The sequence below is a fragment of the Lepisma saccharinum genome, unplaced genomic scaffold (assembly GCF_977018435.1).
Source record: "Lepisma saccharinum unplaced genomic scaffold, izLepSacc3.1 HAP1_SCAFFOLD_1244, whole genome shotgun sequence".
Classification (NCBI taxonomy): Eukaryota; Metazoa; Arthropoda; class Insecta; order Zygentoma; family Lepismatidae; genus Lepisma; species Lepisma saccharinum.
In genome coordinates this window covers 3,471-21,612 of record NW_028143874.1, presented here as the reverse complement: position 1 = coordinate 21,612, position 18,142 = coordinate 3,471, and the positions used below count along the sequence as shown (strand labels likewise).

Sequence of the window (18,142 nt, the reverse complement as noted above, 5' to 3'; positions counted from 1 at the left end):
CCTTTTGTGTCCCAAGCATCTCGATCGAGATACCCAAATGTAACCTTTTGTGTCCCAAGCATCTCGATCGAGATGCTGTGTCAAGGTCGTAGTTTTTACGTTATAACTTTTCTATTTTTGGCTAGAATTTCGATTTTTTTTTTATATATTGTTCCTAACACATGTATTTAACAGAAATGTTTTTTTGCATTTTTTTTTCGTCTTCATGAAAATGGAGGTGGAAAGGCGGAAAAAGGGACTTCTCTTTTGCGTCTCTTTTCAATTTCAAATTTTTGCCGACAAAGTAAGACCAGCTTTGTTGTTCTAAAGCAATGCTTTTCACTCCCTCCTGTTAACTGCTTTCGAAGGAAGCTTGTTTATCAGTATCTGATGTCAAAATGAAAGTTTTCTGTGAGGGTGCAAGCAGGGGATGGGGGAGGGGGAAGACTGGTTGTTGAATCTGCGTTGTGAGAATGGAATTTCGAAGCACGCTGAAGGAAACCTTTGTTTTTTTTAGCACAAGTGTCCACAAGTTGCAACAGGAGGGGTTACCCTGCAATGTCTAAAAATAGAATTTCAAGCAGCTGCAAGAATTGGCGCTCATTTTTCACTGCGTTCTAGCTTTTCGTCCGTGAATGTTGTGCGTAGGTGTCATTTTGTGCCCAAGTGCGAGGACATTTTTTGGGTGGTGACAATTTTTTAAAATAATTTTTGTGTGTTTTCTTGCTTCCCCCTCCATATATATGCCAAATTTGCATAAATTTTGCATTTTGACATTTTTTTGGAGTGGGGGGGCAGGGGGAAACACCATTTTTTTAAGAGAAGTATTTTTGAGGGGATTTCCCCCCTTTCCCCCTCCATATGTACGCCGAATGTGCATAAATTCTATATCGTCTGAATCTGTGATTCATTCTGCATACAACGGTATATCTTTCATATCTCTAGGGCATTTAGTTTCTTAGCTATAGTCATTTCAATGTAACTCTGCATTTTGAAGCTTGAATCAGTGGCGTGCCGACCATTCCTTTTGGGGGTACAACTCAAGTTACATTGGTCATATTATAATATTGCAAATATTTTTGTGTTCCTTACATGTCAGCGATAATTTCTATGTGCATTTTGAACTATTCATATCCTTTTTTTCAGGGGGCGGAGGGGGGGAGAAACCCTATTTTTTTTAAAAAAGTATTTTCAGGGGATTTCCCCCCTTTCCCCCTCCATAAATATGCCGAATGTACATAAATTATATATCGTCTGAATTTGTGATTCATTCTGCGTACAACGGTATATTGTTCATATCTCCAGGGCAAATAGTCTCTGAGCTAAAGTCATTCCAAGGTACCGCTGCATTTTGAAGCTTGAATCAGTGCCGACCATTCCTTGTGGGGGTACAACTCAAGTTACATTGATCATATGATAATAATGCAAATATTTTTGTGTTCCTTACATGTCACCGATCATTTCCATGTGCATGTCGACACTGTCATGGGGAACCAAATTTTTTTTCAGAAATTTTGGAATTTTGAGAGTTAGCCCCCTCCTCCCGCCACATATACGCCTACTTTGCATAAATTATATATAATCTGAATCTCTGGTTCATTCCGCGTACAACGGTATATCACTCATCTCTCTAGGGCAATTAGTCTCCGATATACACTCATTTAACCTTTTGGGTCCCAAGTATCTCGATCGAGATACCCTGTGTCAAGGTCATAGTTTTACGTTATAACTTTTCTTTTTTTGGCTAGAATTGCGATTTTTTTTTATATTGTTCCTAACACATGTATTTAACAGAATTTTTTTTTTTTTTTTGCATTTTTTTTTTGTCTTCATGAAAATGGAGGTGGAAAGGCGGAAAAAGGGACTTCTCTTTTGCGTCTCTTTTCAAGGTCAAATTTTTGCCGACAAAGTAAGACCGGCTTTGTTGTTCTAAAGCAATGCTTTTCACTCCCTCCTGTTAACTGCTTTCGAAGGAAGCTTGTTTATCAGTATCTGATGTCAAAATGAAAGTTTTCTGTGAGGGTGCAAGCAGGGGATGGGGGAGGGGGAAGACTGGTTGTTGAATCTGCGTTGTGAGAATGGAATTTCGAAGCACGCTGAAGGAAACCTTTGTTTTTTTTAGCACAAGTGTCCACAAGTTGCAACAGGGGTTACCCTGCATTGTCTAAAAATAGAATTTCAAGCAGCTGCAAGAATTGGTGCTCATTTTTCACTGGGTTCTAGCTTTTCGTCCGTGAATGTTGTGCGTAGGTGTCGTTTTGTGCCCAAGTGCGAGGACATTTTTTGGGTGAAGTGACAATTTTTTAAATAATTTTTGGGGTTTTTCTTCCTTCCCCCTCCATATATATGCCAAATTTGCATAAATTTTGCATTTTGTGCATTTTGACATTTTGTCGGGGGGGGGGGGACACCATTTTTTTAAGAAAAGTATTTTTGAGGGGATTTCCCCCCTTTCCCCTCCATATGTATGCTGAATGTGCATAAATTATATATCGTCTGAATCTGTGATTCATTCTGCATACAACGGTATATCTTTCATATCTCTAGGGCATTTAGTTTCTTAGCTATAGTCATTTCAAGGTACCGCTGCATTTTGAAGCTTGAATCAGTGGCGTGCCGACCATTCCTTTTGGGGGTACAACTCAAGTTACATTGGTCATAAGATAATAATGCAAATATTTTTGTGTTCCTTACATGTCACCGATCATTTCCATGTGGTTGTCGACACTGTCATGTACTTTTTTCTTGGGGGGAGGGTGGGGGAACCAAATTTTTTTTCCGAAATTTTGGAATTTTGAGAGTTAGCCCGCTCCCACCACCTCATATATGCCGAATTTGCATAAATTTCATATAGTCTGAATCTCTGGTTCATTCTGCGTACAACGGCATATCACTCATCTCTCTAGGGCAATTAGTCTCCGATCTACACTCATTTAATTGAAACTCTGCATTTTGCTCAAAATCGGCTCGGGACAGAGAGGCTTACTTGTGAAAAAGGCCTTGGGTCTCAAAAGGTTAATGCCTTGTCATTGCATTTGATAAATTTATATACATTATGTGTCGAATCAATTAAATCTATTTTAAACAACAACTTCATTGTTTTACATAGAAGTTTGAAGTTTGATTAATTTTACCACCTTTCTGGCAGCTTCGTCAGGCTTCGTGCATGTATAAGTAAACTTATTAAATTAGTGTTGTTATACAAGGCCCGCCCATAAACGAACTTTTTTTAGGAAAGAAAACAAGTAATTACCTTCAATGACTTTATCACCTTCAAAATAATCACCAGAGTAGGCAATACGCTGTGACCAGAGTTTGTACAGGTCTTGGAAACATTGTTGATAGTGATTGACAGTGAGTGTTCGCAAAATACGCGTAACATTTAATTTAATGTCCGCAACGTCGTCAAATCTTCGCCCTTTCATAGTCATCTTAAGCTTGGGGAAAAAGGAAAAAAAAATCAGCAGGCTATAAGTCCGGAGAATATGGAGGGTGATTGCTCACTGTCGCTGAATGCTTAGCAAGGTATTGTTGTACAGATAATGCAGTATGAGGCCGAGCATTATTGTGTAACAGAAACCATTGACCAGAATCACAGAGGTCCTTCTTAACCCACTTCACTTCATCCTGTTTCTGAGTCGGTGCTTGGGAATCAAAAAATGAAATCAGTAGCACCTTTGTCTTCGATTTCGACATCCGTGCTTTTTTTCTTTACGGGCGAGAACTGTCCTTTCCACTGCGCACTCTGTCTTTTTGTTTCGGGGGTCATATTGTAAACACCAGGTTTCATCTGTATCATCTGTAACGTTTCGGTAAATGATTTACCCAATTTGTAACAAAACTTTTATGTTGTAACGTTGTTCCATCTTGTTACGGACATCTGACGCATGCTTGCCCCAATACTGACTGTCTGTAACAGGTTGAAACATGCACTGACCGGAAGTTTAGATATAGCTCTTTGCAGTGTTGCCAGAATACGTTTTTTTTTTTTTAGTTTGGTTTCTTTATGGGCAGACCTTGTATGTAGATTGTAATATTGACATTTATCATATTTAATGTAACTCTAAAATAGTTCAGATGGTGGTGTATAAGTTTATAGAAAATTGTGTAAGAAACCATGATATTTGCTACCCGTGTGTCCTTACTTTAATTGAACATTTAAAGGGCATTGAAAAACAAAATATGTTATAGATATAAATGACTATTTAACCACAGCCATGATGAAATTATTGAATTCATGCATCCCTTCACCACAGTGTATTGGGAGCATCAAGTATCTTTTCCAGTCACATTGGTGTTGAATTTTTCCACCCGAAGGAGGAGTACAGCAGGTACACCATCACCATTTCTGTATACTTTTCAAGTGCAACAACCTAATTCAATATGTTAAGAAATAACCTTAGGAGATCCTCCACAATAATCCATTTATAAATAATAAATTTTGGGTAGAGTGGAAAATACTTTCACAGGAAGGAAAATTTTGATATTCTACCTTCATACAAATGCAGTTAGATTTTGTTGTATCATACCGACTCATGAAATAATATGTGCAGATAAAATTTTAATTTTTTCTTCTTCATCTTCTAACTATGCTTGTTAGGAGGTAGGATGAACATATTTCACGTCTTACAGGAGTGTGGTCTTTTCCCCTAAAATAAAACCAACACAACTCTGTGATAAATAGTTTCCTAATTTATGTGTTACAAGCATTTGAATTTTTTTTTTTTTTTGTATCATTTCTGGAGAACATCAAAAGTTACATCAAAGAGACATGTTTAAATGCTGGTAACATCTGTGAACTAGGAGAAGAATTCTAAAATGTTAGCAATTCAAGAAGGATAAGTAATTTTAGTTCTACAATATTTATTGTACACCACTACACATTTGAAAAGCACGTACCTGAAAACCTCCCATCTGCTTCATCTTAAACAATAAACTAAATCAACATAAACCATGCATGGTGGCAATAAACCATCAGAATTGTGAGGCATTACATTTTATGTGTATAGTAAGTGAAATTACAGATTTATTCGTTGAAGTTTTAGCAGCCTTTTTATGTGTAAACTGATACAGTCAACTCTCGATTCTATGACCTCGGACATAACGACCCTCTTTAAGTAACGACCCTTTTCCTGGGAACCATGAAAAATTTGGAAAAAGTTGAAAAATTGAAGGAAATCGGCCGAAAAATATGCTTTTTGCACTCATTTTATTCGCACTCATTCTCTTCACGAGCGCTCTACCGCTCGCAAGTGTCTAAAAATAGACACCACCACACCAAGGTTGAGTGATATCCAATAGAAACAGATCGCAAGTTGCGTGTTTCTTTTTTCAGGTTGGATTACAATGCAAGTTGGACTGCTCCCTTAAATGGGGAGGGGGTGACTATGAAATTAGTTGAAGCAAAGAAAACGTGACTTTTTTTACGATGTATTTTACACAGCCGAACCAGAACACAATTTACAGCGCCTTCCCTTTTGTTTTGTCTAGTGCCTAGGAAGGTTGTGTTGTTTCTCCTGACAGATCTTATCTTACCAGTTAATCTTGTAACAGACAATGCTCCAATAGACCCGTATAAAATCCAACATTCATTCTGCCCGATTATCTCCCGACTTTTGCTGGCATCAGTCTGACAGGTGTCAAGATTCCTCGGGTTTCGCTTGCAATGAGCAAGAGATTGTTTTCCTTTCCATAGCTTTCAGTGCAAACAGGTTTCTCATAAACTAGAATTGTAAGAATTTCCTGGAAGAGCAACGACTGTGGACAATTGAAGAAAGTAACATTATTTTAAATCCTTTATTGTGAAAACATTTTCAAATTCTATTTTCCTTCTCACAACATGCATCCTCTACATAACATTTTGTATAACTACCAGGATAAATGGTGTTACAGTCTCCTAGGAATCTTTGTGTCCGTTTGAGCTCTGTTTAAGCTGAAAATTGGTGCAAATTCCAATAATGACCCCTTCGAAATAACTACTTTTTTCCCGGGAACTGTGAAAGGTCGTTGTGTTGAGAGTTGAATGTATGCTGATGGGACAGCAAAAATGTAAAACCTGGGAATCTTAATTTTTTAAAGGTTCTCTGTTAATGAATTGGGTTTCAGAAATAGGCTAAATGTTCAGATAAATATTTGTTTTCATATAATGTATTTTTCATTTGAATTGCACAAACACAGTTGAAATTTAATCCTTTTGTAAAAATAATAATTCAACTGCTCTTTATTTTGAGTATTTTTTGTTGTTTGGAAGTAACAAATACAAATTTATTTTATTTTATGCAAAGATTGTATTAATATTGGAGTGGGCAATGCTGGACTTACATCTTGCCACAGATGGCTCCAGATTTGAGATCTGGCATGATCATAGCAGTTCTTTGCCATTGTCCCTTAATCATTCATTCTCATCGTTGCAATTAGTCTAGGGAGACAGAAAAGTTATTTATAATAAAAAAAATACAGCATGTTTTTCTGTGATACGAGGGGATATTCAAAAAATATGTAACACCCGAGTGCTGTAGGGTAACAACTTAATATTGATGTATGCAGGTTCGTACAATAGAATCCACATATCTTGCTTTATTTTTCTACATGGTTACCTAGTTGCTGTTGGAATGTAATTTGTAATGAAACACTCGTAGATCAGACTTAATGTGTCGAGTATACTTCAAATGATATGTACTGCATAATTCTTATATTATTAATTCATAAAATGTTACTAAACATTTTACAACCAAGTCCATGTGTAAAGCAAAACAAAATTGTTATTGTAAACATATTTCTGTTTCAAGAGGTCTTATAAACCATACAGTCCATTTACACTCACAGTGTCGATGAAATTTTGCATGGGCAAAATTTTGGTTACTTCATCTTGTTATCATAAACACTCAAATCTAATCTGTTTTCTCTGCCTCTGGCATCTTAATACTTCTGATTCAGCTGCTCACATCTATGTATATCCATTTTCCCTCTTGCAGCTTCTTCCACTACTTCATAATTGTCTCCTCTCTCGTATTCCTAAAGACATCACTCTCATCTAAATATCTCCCTTGATGATGTGACATTTCATTTGCCCTGGTTATTTCATGATGAATCTCTTGAACACTTGAGCTGTTTTGCTCACGGAAACCATACAGTTACTAGAGTTTAGAGCAAGCTACCAGCAGACGAGTCATTGCGCACCATTGTTAAGACAAAACTGTTAACATGATGCCAACTAAACTGACTCACCAGTGAGAGACAGACATGAACTCCACTCTGTGCATGCACCACATTAATTGCACAATTCTACCACAATGCTGTGCCAGGTGTAACTTTTTCAATCTATCTTTTAAAACATGTATCCTTGTCCCCAATGAAACATGTTAATGATTGTTATGTGCGTTAGAAATTTTAGTTATAAACATCTGAGCAACATAAAATCATAATTTTACCGTGTAATGTTTTAAACTGGATGACATGGATAAATGAGTTCTTGTTCTCTAACTAATGATTGAATTGCTATTTATAGGTGTTTGGTCACAGTATTCAAGAAGGAACCAATGACTGTGGAAACCACTCTCTAACAAATTGTACCTACTTGTGCATGGGGCAGCCTGGGAAAAATTATTCATGCACTTGCCCAGATGATTTAACACCAAGTGGCACCGATTGCCTTTGCCCAGGGAATCAGAAACCTTATGAGAATGGGACATGCAGCTCAGGTAATGCCAACACTTGTAACATATTATTTTTGCATTTCTTGTGCGCATGTAATTTAACTGCATTTGGAACAACCTGTCATGTTTCCCGCACTAGCGATCACTCACCAGTTCCTGTGCCGATAAGAAACAAGGGAAAAGTCATCTGCTGTGTAGTGAAGAGCGAATGCCATAGGAGAGGCTCTTATTCAGATGCTGCTTCCACATTATAGTCTAATTCCCACGTGGTTCGTGTGTGTCTTGTTAAGGAAAGTTGTTTTGCAAGCGTGGTGCTGGTTAAGGCTCACCTGGACCTTTGGCATTTGAGTGGGCGATTTTTTTCCAATTTTCCTCTCCATTCGAAAAACCTCTTGGATATCTCAAAATATGAAAAAATACATACGCTTAGAATTCCTTCTATAACATTGACGTGTGTATAGTTTTCTTTCACTGTTATCTAGATATTCTCAACAGTTTAATAGACTTACGTAATCGCGAAACTATTGATAATATCTACACATGAAAGAAAACTACACGTAAATTCATGTCAATGCTCTAGAAGGAATTCTAAGCGTATGTAATTTTTCATATTTTGAAATATCCAAGAGGTTTTTCGAATGGAGAGGAAAATTTGATAAAAAATCGCCCATTCGCATGCCAAAGGTTCAGCCGAGCCTTAATACACGTACCTTAATCGCAGCCTAGTCTTGGTTCCCCCCAACACTGAAGGGCAATGCCGTGTTGTTTCTGCTAGAAATGTCAATGATCAAGTGTGCGATAGGTGGCAGGTTGTACCAAATGCAATTTATGATTACATATTTTGCATAACATTGTGACAGGGAAGATTAATTGATACTCCCTCCATACAAGCTGCTGTAGAATTAATGGTGTGATGGGAAAATTAAGGATAAATGTACGAATCTGTTATTTCTATAAATTGTAGGGCTGATCCAATTCCACTTTGAACTAATACCCATACAAACGCCAAAACTCTTACCGATTCCCACAGATAATGATACTGATGCATGAAAATTGAAACAATTAAGAATTGTTCAAAGTATTGATTAATGTTAGTGGGTGATCACTCATCTTCAATTATAAGCCTCAATTTACTAGTTGTTTCTTTTTTTTTAATATTCAAGAATTACATCAGAATATCAAAATGCCTGTTATGCAATAACAAAATACAGTTTTTTACACACTATTGGTGCAAATGAATGGAAACTTTTAATTTTGAGTAATTTCCTGGATGATTAAATTACCATATTTACGTGTGTATAATGCACGTGCGTATATAATGCGCACCCTGGTTTTTGATAGGAAAAAGTGACAAATAATTATATCTCGTATGTAATGCGCAGTACAATCCAGGCTGGAGAAATGGCTTTCTTAGTTGTATTTCGTAAAGCTGTTGCTATGCCAAGCAACAGTGAATTACATCGTTCATATTCAACGAGTCACTTGTTGCTATGTGGACCAATAGAGAATATCCTCTTGTGTAAACAATAAGTCACTAACCCATGCCACCTCCCCCTCTCCCTCCACTATGTTTAGCATCCCAAAGCTTTCACACTTTAACCATCTTATTTATTCTGTAATAGTACAAAGCTAGATCAAAATTACGTTATGGATTTGAAGTGCTCAGGACGTTATTTTCTGTTATTTCTTTCCCAACAAATACTGCTGATACTCATCCCATGTGATGGGAGGTGCATGCTCGAATTCTGCCAGAACAGCACTGCTTTTCTCTGTGTTACAAATCATTACATTACAGTGATAAATTTTGGGACTTTTTTAAACTTTTATACATGGTTTTTCCTTATTTCCTCTTTACTTTTTCTAAAAAAAATCAAAATATTTACTTTTTCCATGACTAACGTAACATTTATACGAGGCACATTTAGGACCCTCAAACTAGCAGTTAGCAGCACGAGATTTCTTCCATTAAGGCATTTACACACCACTCCATATATATAATATTATTTGACCAGTAATACATTTTAATTATTATTTCTTGTTCTTTATATTTTCTCTGATCCAAAGTATCATAAAAATTAGAATGTTCCTTTATTTTGTCATGAGCTTATTTCAACCACATTGCACATTAGTGTCACCATATTGAATGGAATTATGTTGCCATATTCAGAATCTACAGATTTCAAGCTTTACAATATACAGGGTGACAAGAAATAACCCGTACAAAGTTTGGCGTATCCTGCCAAGAATGTACTGTACCGTAGCCAAATAATTGTTATGTTATTGGATTCTCCATAGTCTTTTGTAACTGTACGTGTTGTTTTGGCTTCATAACGATTACTTTCTTTGTGTTTGAGAATGCCAACCAAACGCAGTGCAATTTTGGAACTGTGGCGTCAAGGAAAGCATCAATGTGAAATTGTTCGTTTGCTGGGTGTTCCAAAAATGACAGTCTCAGACGGAGTTCGGCGACTCAAGGAGCTAGGCCATGAAGGCGACCATCCCGGAAGAGGAAGAAAGCCTACTCTCAACACGTCCCAGAACCGCAAGAACATCAAAAAGCGAGTTCAGCGAAATCCGAGGGTCTCCATGAGAAAAGTCGCCCGTGAGATCGGGATCAACCGCGAATCAGAGCGGCAAATGGTGAAAAAGAACCTCAACATCAAGGCGTTCAAGCTCCAAAAAGTTCAGCTTCTAACGGACGAAAACAAGCGCCTGCGACTCAAAAGATGCCGCCCTCTGAAGCGCCGGGCCGCACGTCAGCGATGGGAGCGCATTCTATTCACAGACGAGAAGCTGTTCACCGTGGAGCAGGTGCACAAACACTAAAACGACAGTACCTGGTCTGCAGAGGCTCCTGGTACCTCAGCCATCGTCGAACACCGCCAAAATCCGCAGGCGGTCGTGGTGTGGGGCGGAATTTGCGCAAGCGGCAAGACGCCCCTGGTTTTCATGGATCAAGGGGTCAAAATCAACCAAGAAGTGTACTGCCGCGACATTCTCGAGAACGTCGTCCTTCCGTGGGCCCAGCAGCACTTCGGCGATGCGCAATGGACATTCCAGCAAGACTCCGCTCCGGCTCACAGGGCAAAAATGACACAAACGTGGTGCAGAACCCATTTTCCGGACTTCATCGCTTCGACGGAATGCCCACCCTACTCGCCGGATCTCAACCCAATGGACTACAGTGTCTGGTCGATTTTGGAGACCAGGGCATGTGCTAAACGCCACCACAGTTTGGTGTCGCGGAAGCAATCGCTGCGTCATGAGTGGAACCGATTGTCGCCCGAGGACCTGTGGCCCATCGTGCAAAATTTCAAAGCCCGTTTGGACCTCTGTATCGCTGCCCAGGGAGGCCACTTCGAAACCGGCTGAACTTCTTATTCCTAAGGTCTCATGTCATTGTTCTTCAGTGTTGTTATGCTCAATTGTTTCGGTTTAATAAATTTATGATCACAAACATTAGTACGGGTTATTTCTTGTCACCCTGTATAACATGATAGGGTTCCGTAAACATGAAAAATCATAGCAAGTGTCACAAAATCATGGAATGATCCTGTACGGTTTCATGTTGGCTGTCCGAATTATTCCATGCATAATACGCACCACAGTTTTTGGGGGCAAAAGTTTTGGAAAAAAGTGTGCATTTTACATGAGTAAATACGGTACGTGAAAGTGTCGTGCACCATTTTTTGTGTAAAAGTACACTGTTTAGAATCTTTACACAAACCTAATATAAAATTACACTTGTAATATTTTCTTTAATTGATTCAGTGTGATTTAAATAAAAGTAACAGAAAATTTCAGTTTGTGACTTGGGTGCTTTTTCCCGAATACCTTAGAATTACAAGGGATGAGGCATGTCATGGCAACTATTTTTTTTTCGCAAGAATATGGGACCGGCACGAAAATCAGAAATATGGAAATGGAAGTATGGAGTGTATGGTACCATGGAATATATGAACAATGATGATCATGTGCACCAGCTGTAGGATATAGAAGCAAACAAAACATCCTTAAAGAAAGCATCATGCCACATGTGTTTACAGATCAGAAAGCATACATTAGCATTACAGGAACAAAAGAGGTGCATGCTACGGTAGAACACTCTTGCCCATAGTTTCCCTGTTGCAAGCTCTGTCATTTCTCACCCAAATAACAGCTATTTTGATACACAAACGCTGCTCATAATGGGCAATGGCGATTGACTCAACAATGAATTACTACTGACTTGTGTACGAACTGTTCATCACATTGACGTGCTCACATACTACAGGTGCCACTTTATCCGACACATATGATCATATTGTGGTACCACTGTTTAACTTTAAGAAAAAGTATAGTTGTCAAGACTTATGCCACAACCCTCATATTGGACACCCCATTATAGGTTTTTACTGTGAACTCATTAATTTCCCGCTAGCCCCCATGGCAGAGTGGTTAGCACATCACGCTACAATGCCAGGGGTTCCAGGTTCGAATCCCGGCCTGGGCATGGATGTTTGTGAGTGTCCATTCATCAATTTCATCACATCATCACTCATCCCCATCTTCGCAAATTAGCTAAAAAGTGGAAGAAAAAGTGAAGTAAAATAAATTAAATCAATCAAACAATCATTAATTTTTCCAGTCTAAAATATACGCTTTGAAGCATCTTCAGGCCTCGTGCCTCATACATGTTAAGTGGCAATTTGTTACATCAAAAAAATGATCAGTGAGGTTTGGTCTGTGCTGCTTTAATGTGTTTCCTTCTTATTTTTATTTTATTTATGAGTGTTGGTTATGACAGGTTCCCATGAAGTCAAAACATGCGTTCTAGACAAAGACCTTTCTATAAGAATGCACTGTATATGTTTAATGCTAATTCATATACTAATTAAAATTTTTTCTTGCAGCGTCAAAAACTTGTTCACCTGAGCATTTTGAATGCTCCAACATGCTGTGTGTTCCTAAGCTGTGGAAATGTGATGGTGACAACGATTGTGGAGATAATTCTGATGAGGTAAGTGCTGTGATGCAATAGTGTTTGTTCTGTGATATGTGTTAAAAGACAAAATACAGTGGGAACTACCATCCACGTCAAAAATATTGAGCCCTCTGTTTACGTGCTTGTAAAATTGTACTCCATGAGAGGAGAAAAGTCAGATATACCTCATTGGTAAGCCAGAAATATCTACTTTTAGACAAATGCAAGACAAAGTGATCTAACTCCGTTCTTAATTCAGACAAAAATGTTCATAAAAGTTGATGACATGATATTTCCTTATTATAAATCTGTACTTTTTTTTTCCAGACTGACTGTGGGAAAGTTACATGTCCCAGCAATGGTTTTCAATGTGGAAGCGGCAAATGCATCCCACGCCACTGGCGATGCGATTTTGATGTTGACTGTGAAGACCAAAGTGACGAGAAGGACTGTGGTGAGTTTCTGTCCATTTTTGCCCAACTAGCTTTGTCTTTCTGTTTTAATATAAGGTTAGGTGAACAAGTTCCTAAACTGCAAATGAATTTGTATCAACAATGCTTTGTATACAAGATGAATTGGCTGAAGAGTGTCTTCCAAGATTTTCAGTTTGATTTTTGAATTTTCTAAACACGTGGGGAGGGGGGGGGGGGGGGGCTAGCTGGGGCTAACTTTATTCAAGCTTTTATATATTACAGGAAATCATTGTTGAAAGGCAACATTTATGTAAACACTGGTCTCACTATTGTTTGAATGTAACAATGTTTACCTAGGTGGAAGATCATAAGAAATAACGGTGATACATTTTCTTTGAAATCTTGTTCGGAACATATGGTCCCCGTAAAAGGGCACAAGCACTACAACTTTCATTGTATTCTACATCAGGACATAATTTGAACTTGTTTCGTTAAGTGTGACTGCCACACCACAAAACTAACACTTGAAAGTTTCATGAGAATTATCTATTTCTGTCTGCAGTTTCTCTTTCCTTAATTATTTTATGCAAATGTCACATGCATTTGGGGTGGGGGGGCTAATGCATGGTTCTGGGGAAGCTTAGCCCCCCCTACCTAACTACGCCTATGCAGAAGTCACAGCATTGCAAAATGTGTTAAGTGCATGATTTAGCTAAACTGTACAGCAAAATACAGAGTTACAAATTCTGCACTTTCTATAAATCATAAGGTATTGAGGTGGGTTGATATTTTACTAGAGTTGAACTATAAGTATATAAAACTTCAGATATCGATAAAGTACGCATATTAAATGTACTACTACTACTACTAATAATAACAATAATAAAAATAATAATAACCTGTGGTCTAACAGCCCGTGAGGGCCAGTGCCTACCTACCGACTGCCAGAGGTTGGAGATCATCGAACCAGTTACGGGGTGACACGTGGTCAGCACGACAAACCCCCAGTCATTGTTGTAGGTTTCCATAACCAAATTACGCTACTCATTCGTTGCTCCCCAACTTCCTCACGATGGTGGGTAGCCACCAGTCCCATACACAGGCTGAAATCTCAGTAGAAAAGCTTTTTCGCTTCCCCCAGAAGACACAAACCTGCAGGCATCCCGTAGCCGAAGCCCCGAAGCTTGCACCTTAGACCACATGGTCACAATACAGGACAAAATGTACTAATACCGATTTTGTACCATTCTGGCATAAATTGAAAAACATTTTAGAAAGAATGTGAACAATTAATTTGCCTCCGTAATTAATGTATGGCTCCTATGCATTTTATCATAGAACATGAGAAGCAGCATATTAGAAATTGATTACTTACATTAGGACACAAGAATTACTTTTTTTGCAAGTATGGATACACATGAAATTTTTGCTGAAGATTGATATTCTTCTAATGTGGTCCTGATGGAGCAGTCGTAGCGTTGTCGCCTTGTAATCAAAGGATCTCAGATTTGATACCCGGTGGAGGCACATAGTGGTTCGGATCACGCTTTTAACTATAGGTCCACTCGTGATTAGCCTTACTGTGCATAAAGTGGACTTAAAACAACAACTCTATCAATCAATCAATCCACTAATGTTATATAAAATTGCAAATCTGTGAAGAACCTGAATAATTGATTCTCCTTCATAAATTGCACAAGGACATATCATAAAAGTTTTAATTATCACCATGAACTAAATGAAACAGAAACTTTTTTAAGTTGTGGTCCTTAAGATATCTCTACATAGTCACCTTGCAGATGCACACATTTCTCCCAGCGTTTCTTGACCTTTCGCAATCCATCATTGTCAGATTGCATCAAAAGACAGTAATCCACCTCTTGCATGACATCATTTGTGTTGTCGAATCACCAACCCTGCAGTGGATTTTCCATTTCAGGGAACAAGAAAGGTCAGTTGGGTCGAGATCAGGAGAATAAGTAGATGCGGCAAGATTTCATAGCCACATTGCCTTGTTTCCACCGCAGCAGCTTGAGATGAGCGAGCGTGTGCTTTGTCGGTAAGGAGACGGACCGCAGAACCCAGCATGCTGTCACCTTAGACATACGGAGTACCCTGTGAATAATATGCCACACACTGTTTTAACTAAGACCAGTTGCATGCTGATCATGTGGAGATTTACTCGTCAGTCTTCCAGGATGAGATCCTCCACTTTCTTCACTGTAGCGTCATAATCCGTGAGTGATGTTCGTCCACTTCTTGGCTCGTGTGTGAGGGACGTGTGGCCACTTTGGAAATTCTTCATCCACCCCACAACAGTGTCATATGATGGACAATCATCACCATAGACAGCCTTCCTTTCATCATGCCATGCACTGTAACCCTCTAAATGTATACCATCATGCACACAAGGACAAGTGATTACATTGGCAAAATTTCATTCACATAGCTCAATAACTTCTGGATGATAATTAAAACTTTATGATACCCTCTGTATGTGTATACAATGCCACAAATAATAGAAATGAGAGGACTGCAGTGTAGTTTAAATGTTCTTAAATTTCACAATTTGAGGTAATTACAATAAAATAGTGTATTTAAAACATTGAATAATGACTTGGGATGAATACTTCGGAGGCAGAAACGCCGTGTTTCAAAATGAATCATCTGATTTCGAAGTTATTTAACTCTGTAATCGTTTGCTAAAACACATTGAACAACGTACTGTTAGGAAGAGGATATTCACGAGTTTCACATGATTGCCGGCAGGTATCAGTAGCATGCTTCCCCTTCGCTCTCATCAGATTGAAGCAAGATGGCAACGTCGCAACAAAAAGCTTTCTGTGTACTGCGCTTTGAAGTGTGTGAATCTGTTACAACAGTGCAGTGTGAATTTCGGCGACAGTATGGTGAGAACTGGCTTTCCCCACAGTTATAGCTTGATTCCAATGATTACTGTGAATGAACTGCGAAATCAGATCACAGCAGGAGTGGCAGCAGTAACTCCAGATATGCTCGCATCTGTATGGAACGAATGCTCCTACCATATGGACATATGCCGAGCATCCAAAGGGGGGTCACATTGAGCACTTAATGAACGTTTTTTATGTACATTTTATGTGTATTGTAAAAGCAATTCCAAGTTCCTGGTTTGATAAATAAAAAATATATATAGCCTTTTGAAATTGGGTGATTCTTTTTTAAACATCCTGTATATTTATTTTGTTACAAAATACAAGTTAATATGTTTTGATCTTAACGTTAATGTTTAAAATTTCTGTTTCACACTTGTAAATTTGTTCTAAAATGTATGAGAAATTAAACAATTCTGTCTTTGTCTTCAGAATATCAGACATGTACCAATGATCAGTTCCGTTGTAAGAATGGCCGATGCATCTCCAATCGCTGGAAGTGTGATATGGAAGACGACTGCAGGGATGGATCTGATGAAGAGAACTGTACAACATCTAATCCAACGTGCAGATGTAAGTATGGGTTTAATAAGTACTGTTGATAGTTTTAATGTTAACATTCTATTGTTTAATAAATGCATGTCAAAGAGTTACTGATGAGTGAAACAACAAACTACCATGTGGATGGATGGTGCACGGGCCACAGGTGCATGCCAGTTTCTTTTAATTTCAATTTTCTTTTCTTTTCCCTCTTTAACATGAATTATTGGGAGGCACATTGTATAAATTTTACCTCCATTAAAAGCCCTGCCTTATAAGAAATAAATTTCATCTCTACGACAATTCTTGAGCTACATTTTTTTTATACATTGTGGAAAATTTGAAGTCTCCAGGTTCAACTGGAATACATGTATGTGAGGCTCCTGCTCAGAACCATTACAAAAAAAAGCATTGTAGAAATGTTAGTAATTTGCTTATGGGAATTTATTTTACTATTGCTATTCCTCAAACATGAATTCTATTTTTTTTATATTGATTTAGTAATGATGCTAGTGCAGTTAAGTAAAAACCTATGTGCGTAATTTAGTTTATTATCAGTGGTTGAGTGGGAATGATTGATTGATTTGGTTTATTTTACTTCATTTTTCTGCCACTTCTGGCTAATCGCAAAGATGAAGATGAGTGATGATACAATGAAATTGATGAAGACACATTCACAAACACCCATTCCCAGGCCTGGATTCGAACCCGGGACCCCTGCCTTCATAGTGTGATTGAGTGGGAATAAGGCTGCAGTTATAAAAAGAAATGGTAAACTCAGAAATTCCCCAGGTATGAAATGAACCTCAATTTTATGATTTTCAAGAGACCAAGCTGAAAACAGTGGTATTGGCTCAAACCTACTTTATATATATTTTTAAAAATAAATAATAATAATAATCTCTGCTATTAGATTATGATTGGCCTATTGAAAACTGCAAAGTTTTATTTAATATTACACATTTTAGAGTTGTGACCACATGTGCAAAGATTTATTTTGTGGTATTCCCACAGTTGGTGAATTCCGATGTGCAAAGAGTGGTCAGTGCATCCCTTCTACATGGCGTTGTGATGGTGAAAAGGATTGCAATGATGGGTCAGATGAAGTCAACTGCACAAACAGCACCTGCCTTGCATGGCAGTTCAGAGTAAGTATAATTACAATAAGCAAGTGGTTTAGTAACATATTACAATGGTTACATGGTGCGTTTTACTCACTATCAGTTCAAACAAAAATATATATATATATATAACTTACGTGAGTGGGTAGGAATGTTTCAGAACGACGTTTCGGAACTCCCTCTCTACTTCACCTTGGAATGGTGACGTATACGACCGTAAGAGGGGAACGCTGGAGGGGAAATTTCACCTTCCACGCAGGATAGGAGTGCTCACAGTCCATGTGTTCTACCTAACACTGACGGAAGTCATTAGGGGACAGTAATAGGTCACTGATGGAAGTCATTAGGGGCAGTAATAGGTCACTGTCGATTTTTATCTGTTTTAGTTGTGTTTTTAACATAGGGAATTTTTAACCACCGAAGACTTCCATCGGAGTTTTTATGCTGTCACCGTAAGTTTTTTACCTTTTCTATCCTCAAGCTGAATCCTCAACTTACGATTTAACAACTCTGTACCATGTTTGGTACCTAAAGTTTTTTATTTTATTACCTGATGAAG

General features: G+C 38.1%; 1 protein-coding gene across 1 annotated transcript; it reads left to right on the top strand.

Moving 5' to 3' along the window:
* Nucleotides 1-7,484: 7,484 nt before the first annotated feature.
* Nucleotides 7,485-17,610, top strand: LOC145983548 (uncharacterized; the record flags this gene model as incomplete). The annotated part of the gene is made up of 5 exons (XM_083116624.1): nucleotides 7,485-7,679; nucleotides 12,527-12,633; nucleotides 12,925-13,051; nucleotides 16,355-16,495; nucleotides 17,477-17,610. Coding segments are annotated over exons 1-5 (627 nt in total), but the record flags the coding sequence as incomplete, so codon positions are not given.
* Nucleotides 17,611-18,142: the final 532 nt, after the last annotated feature.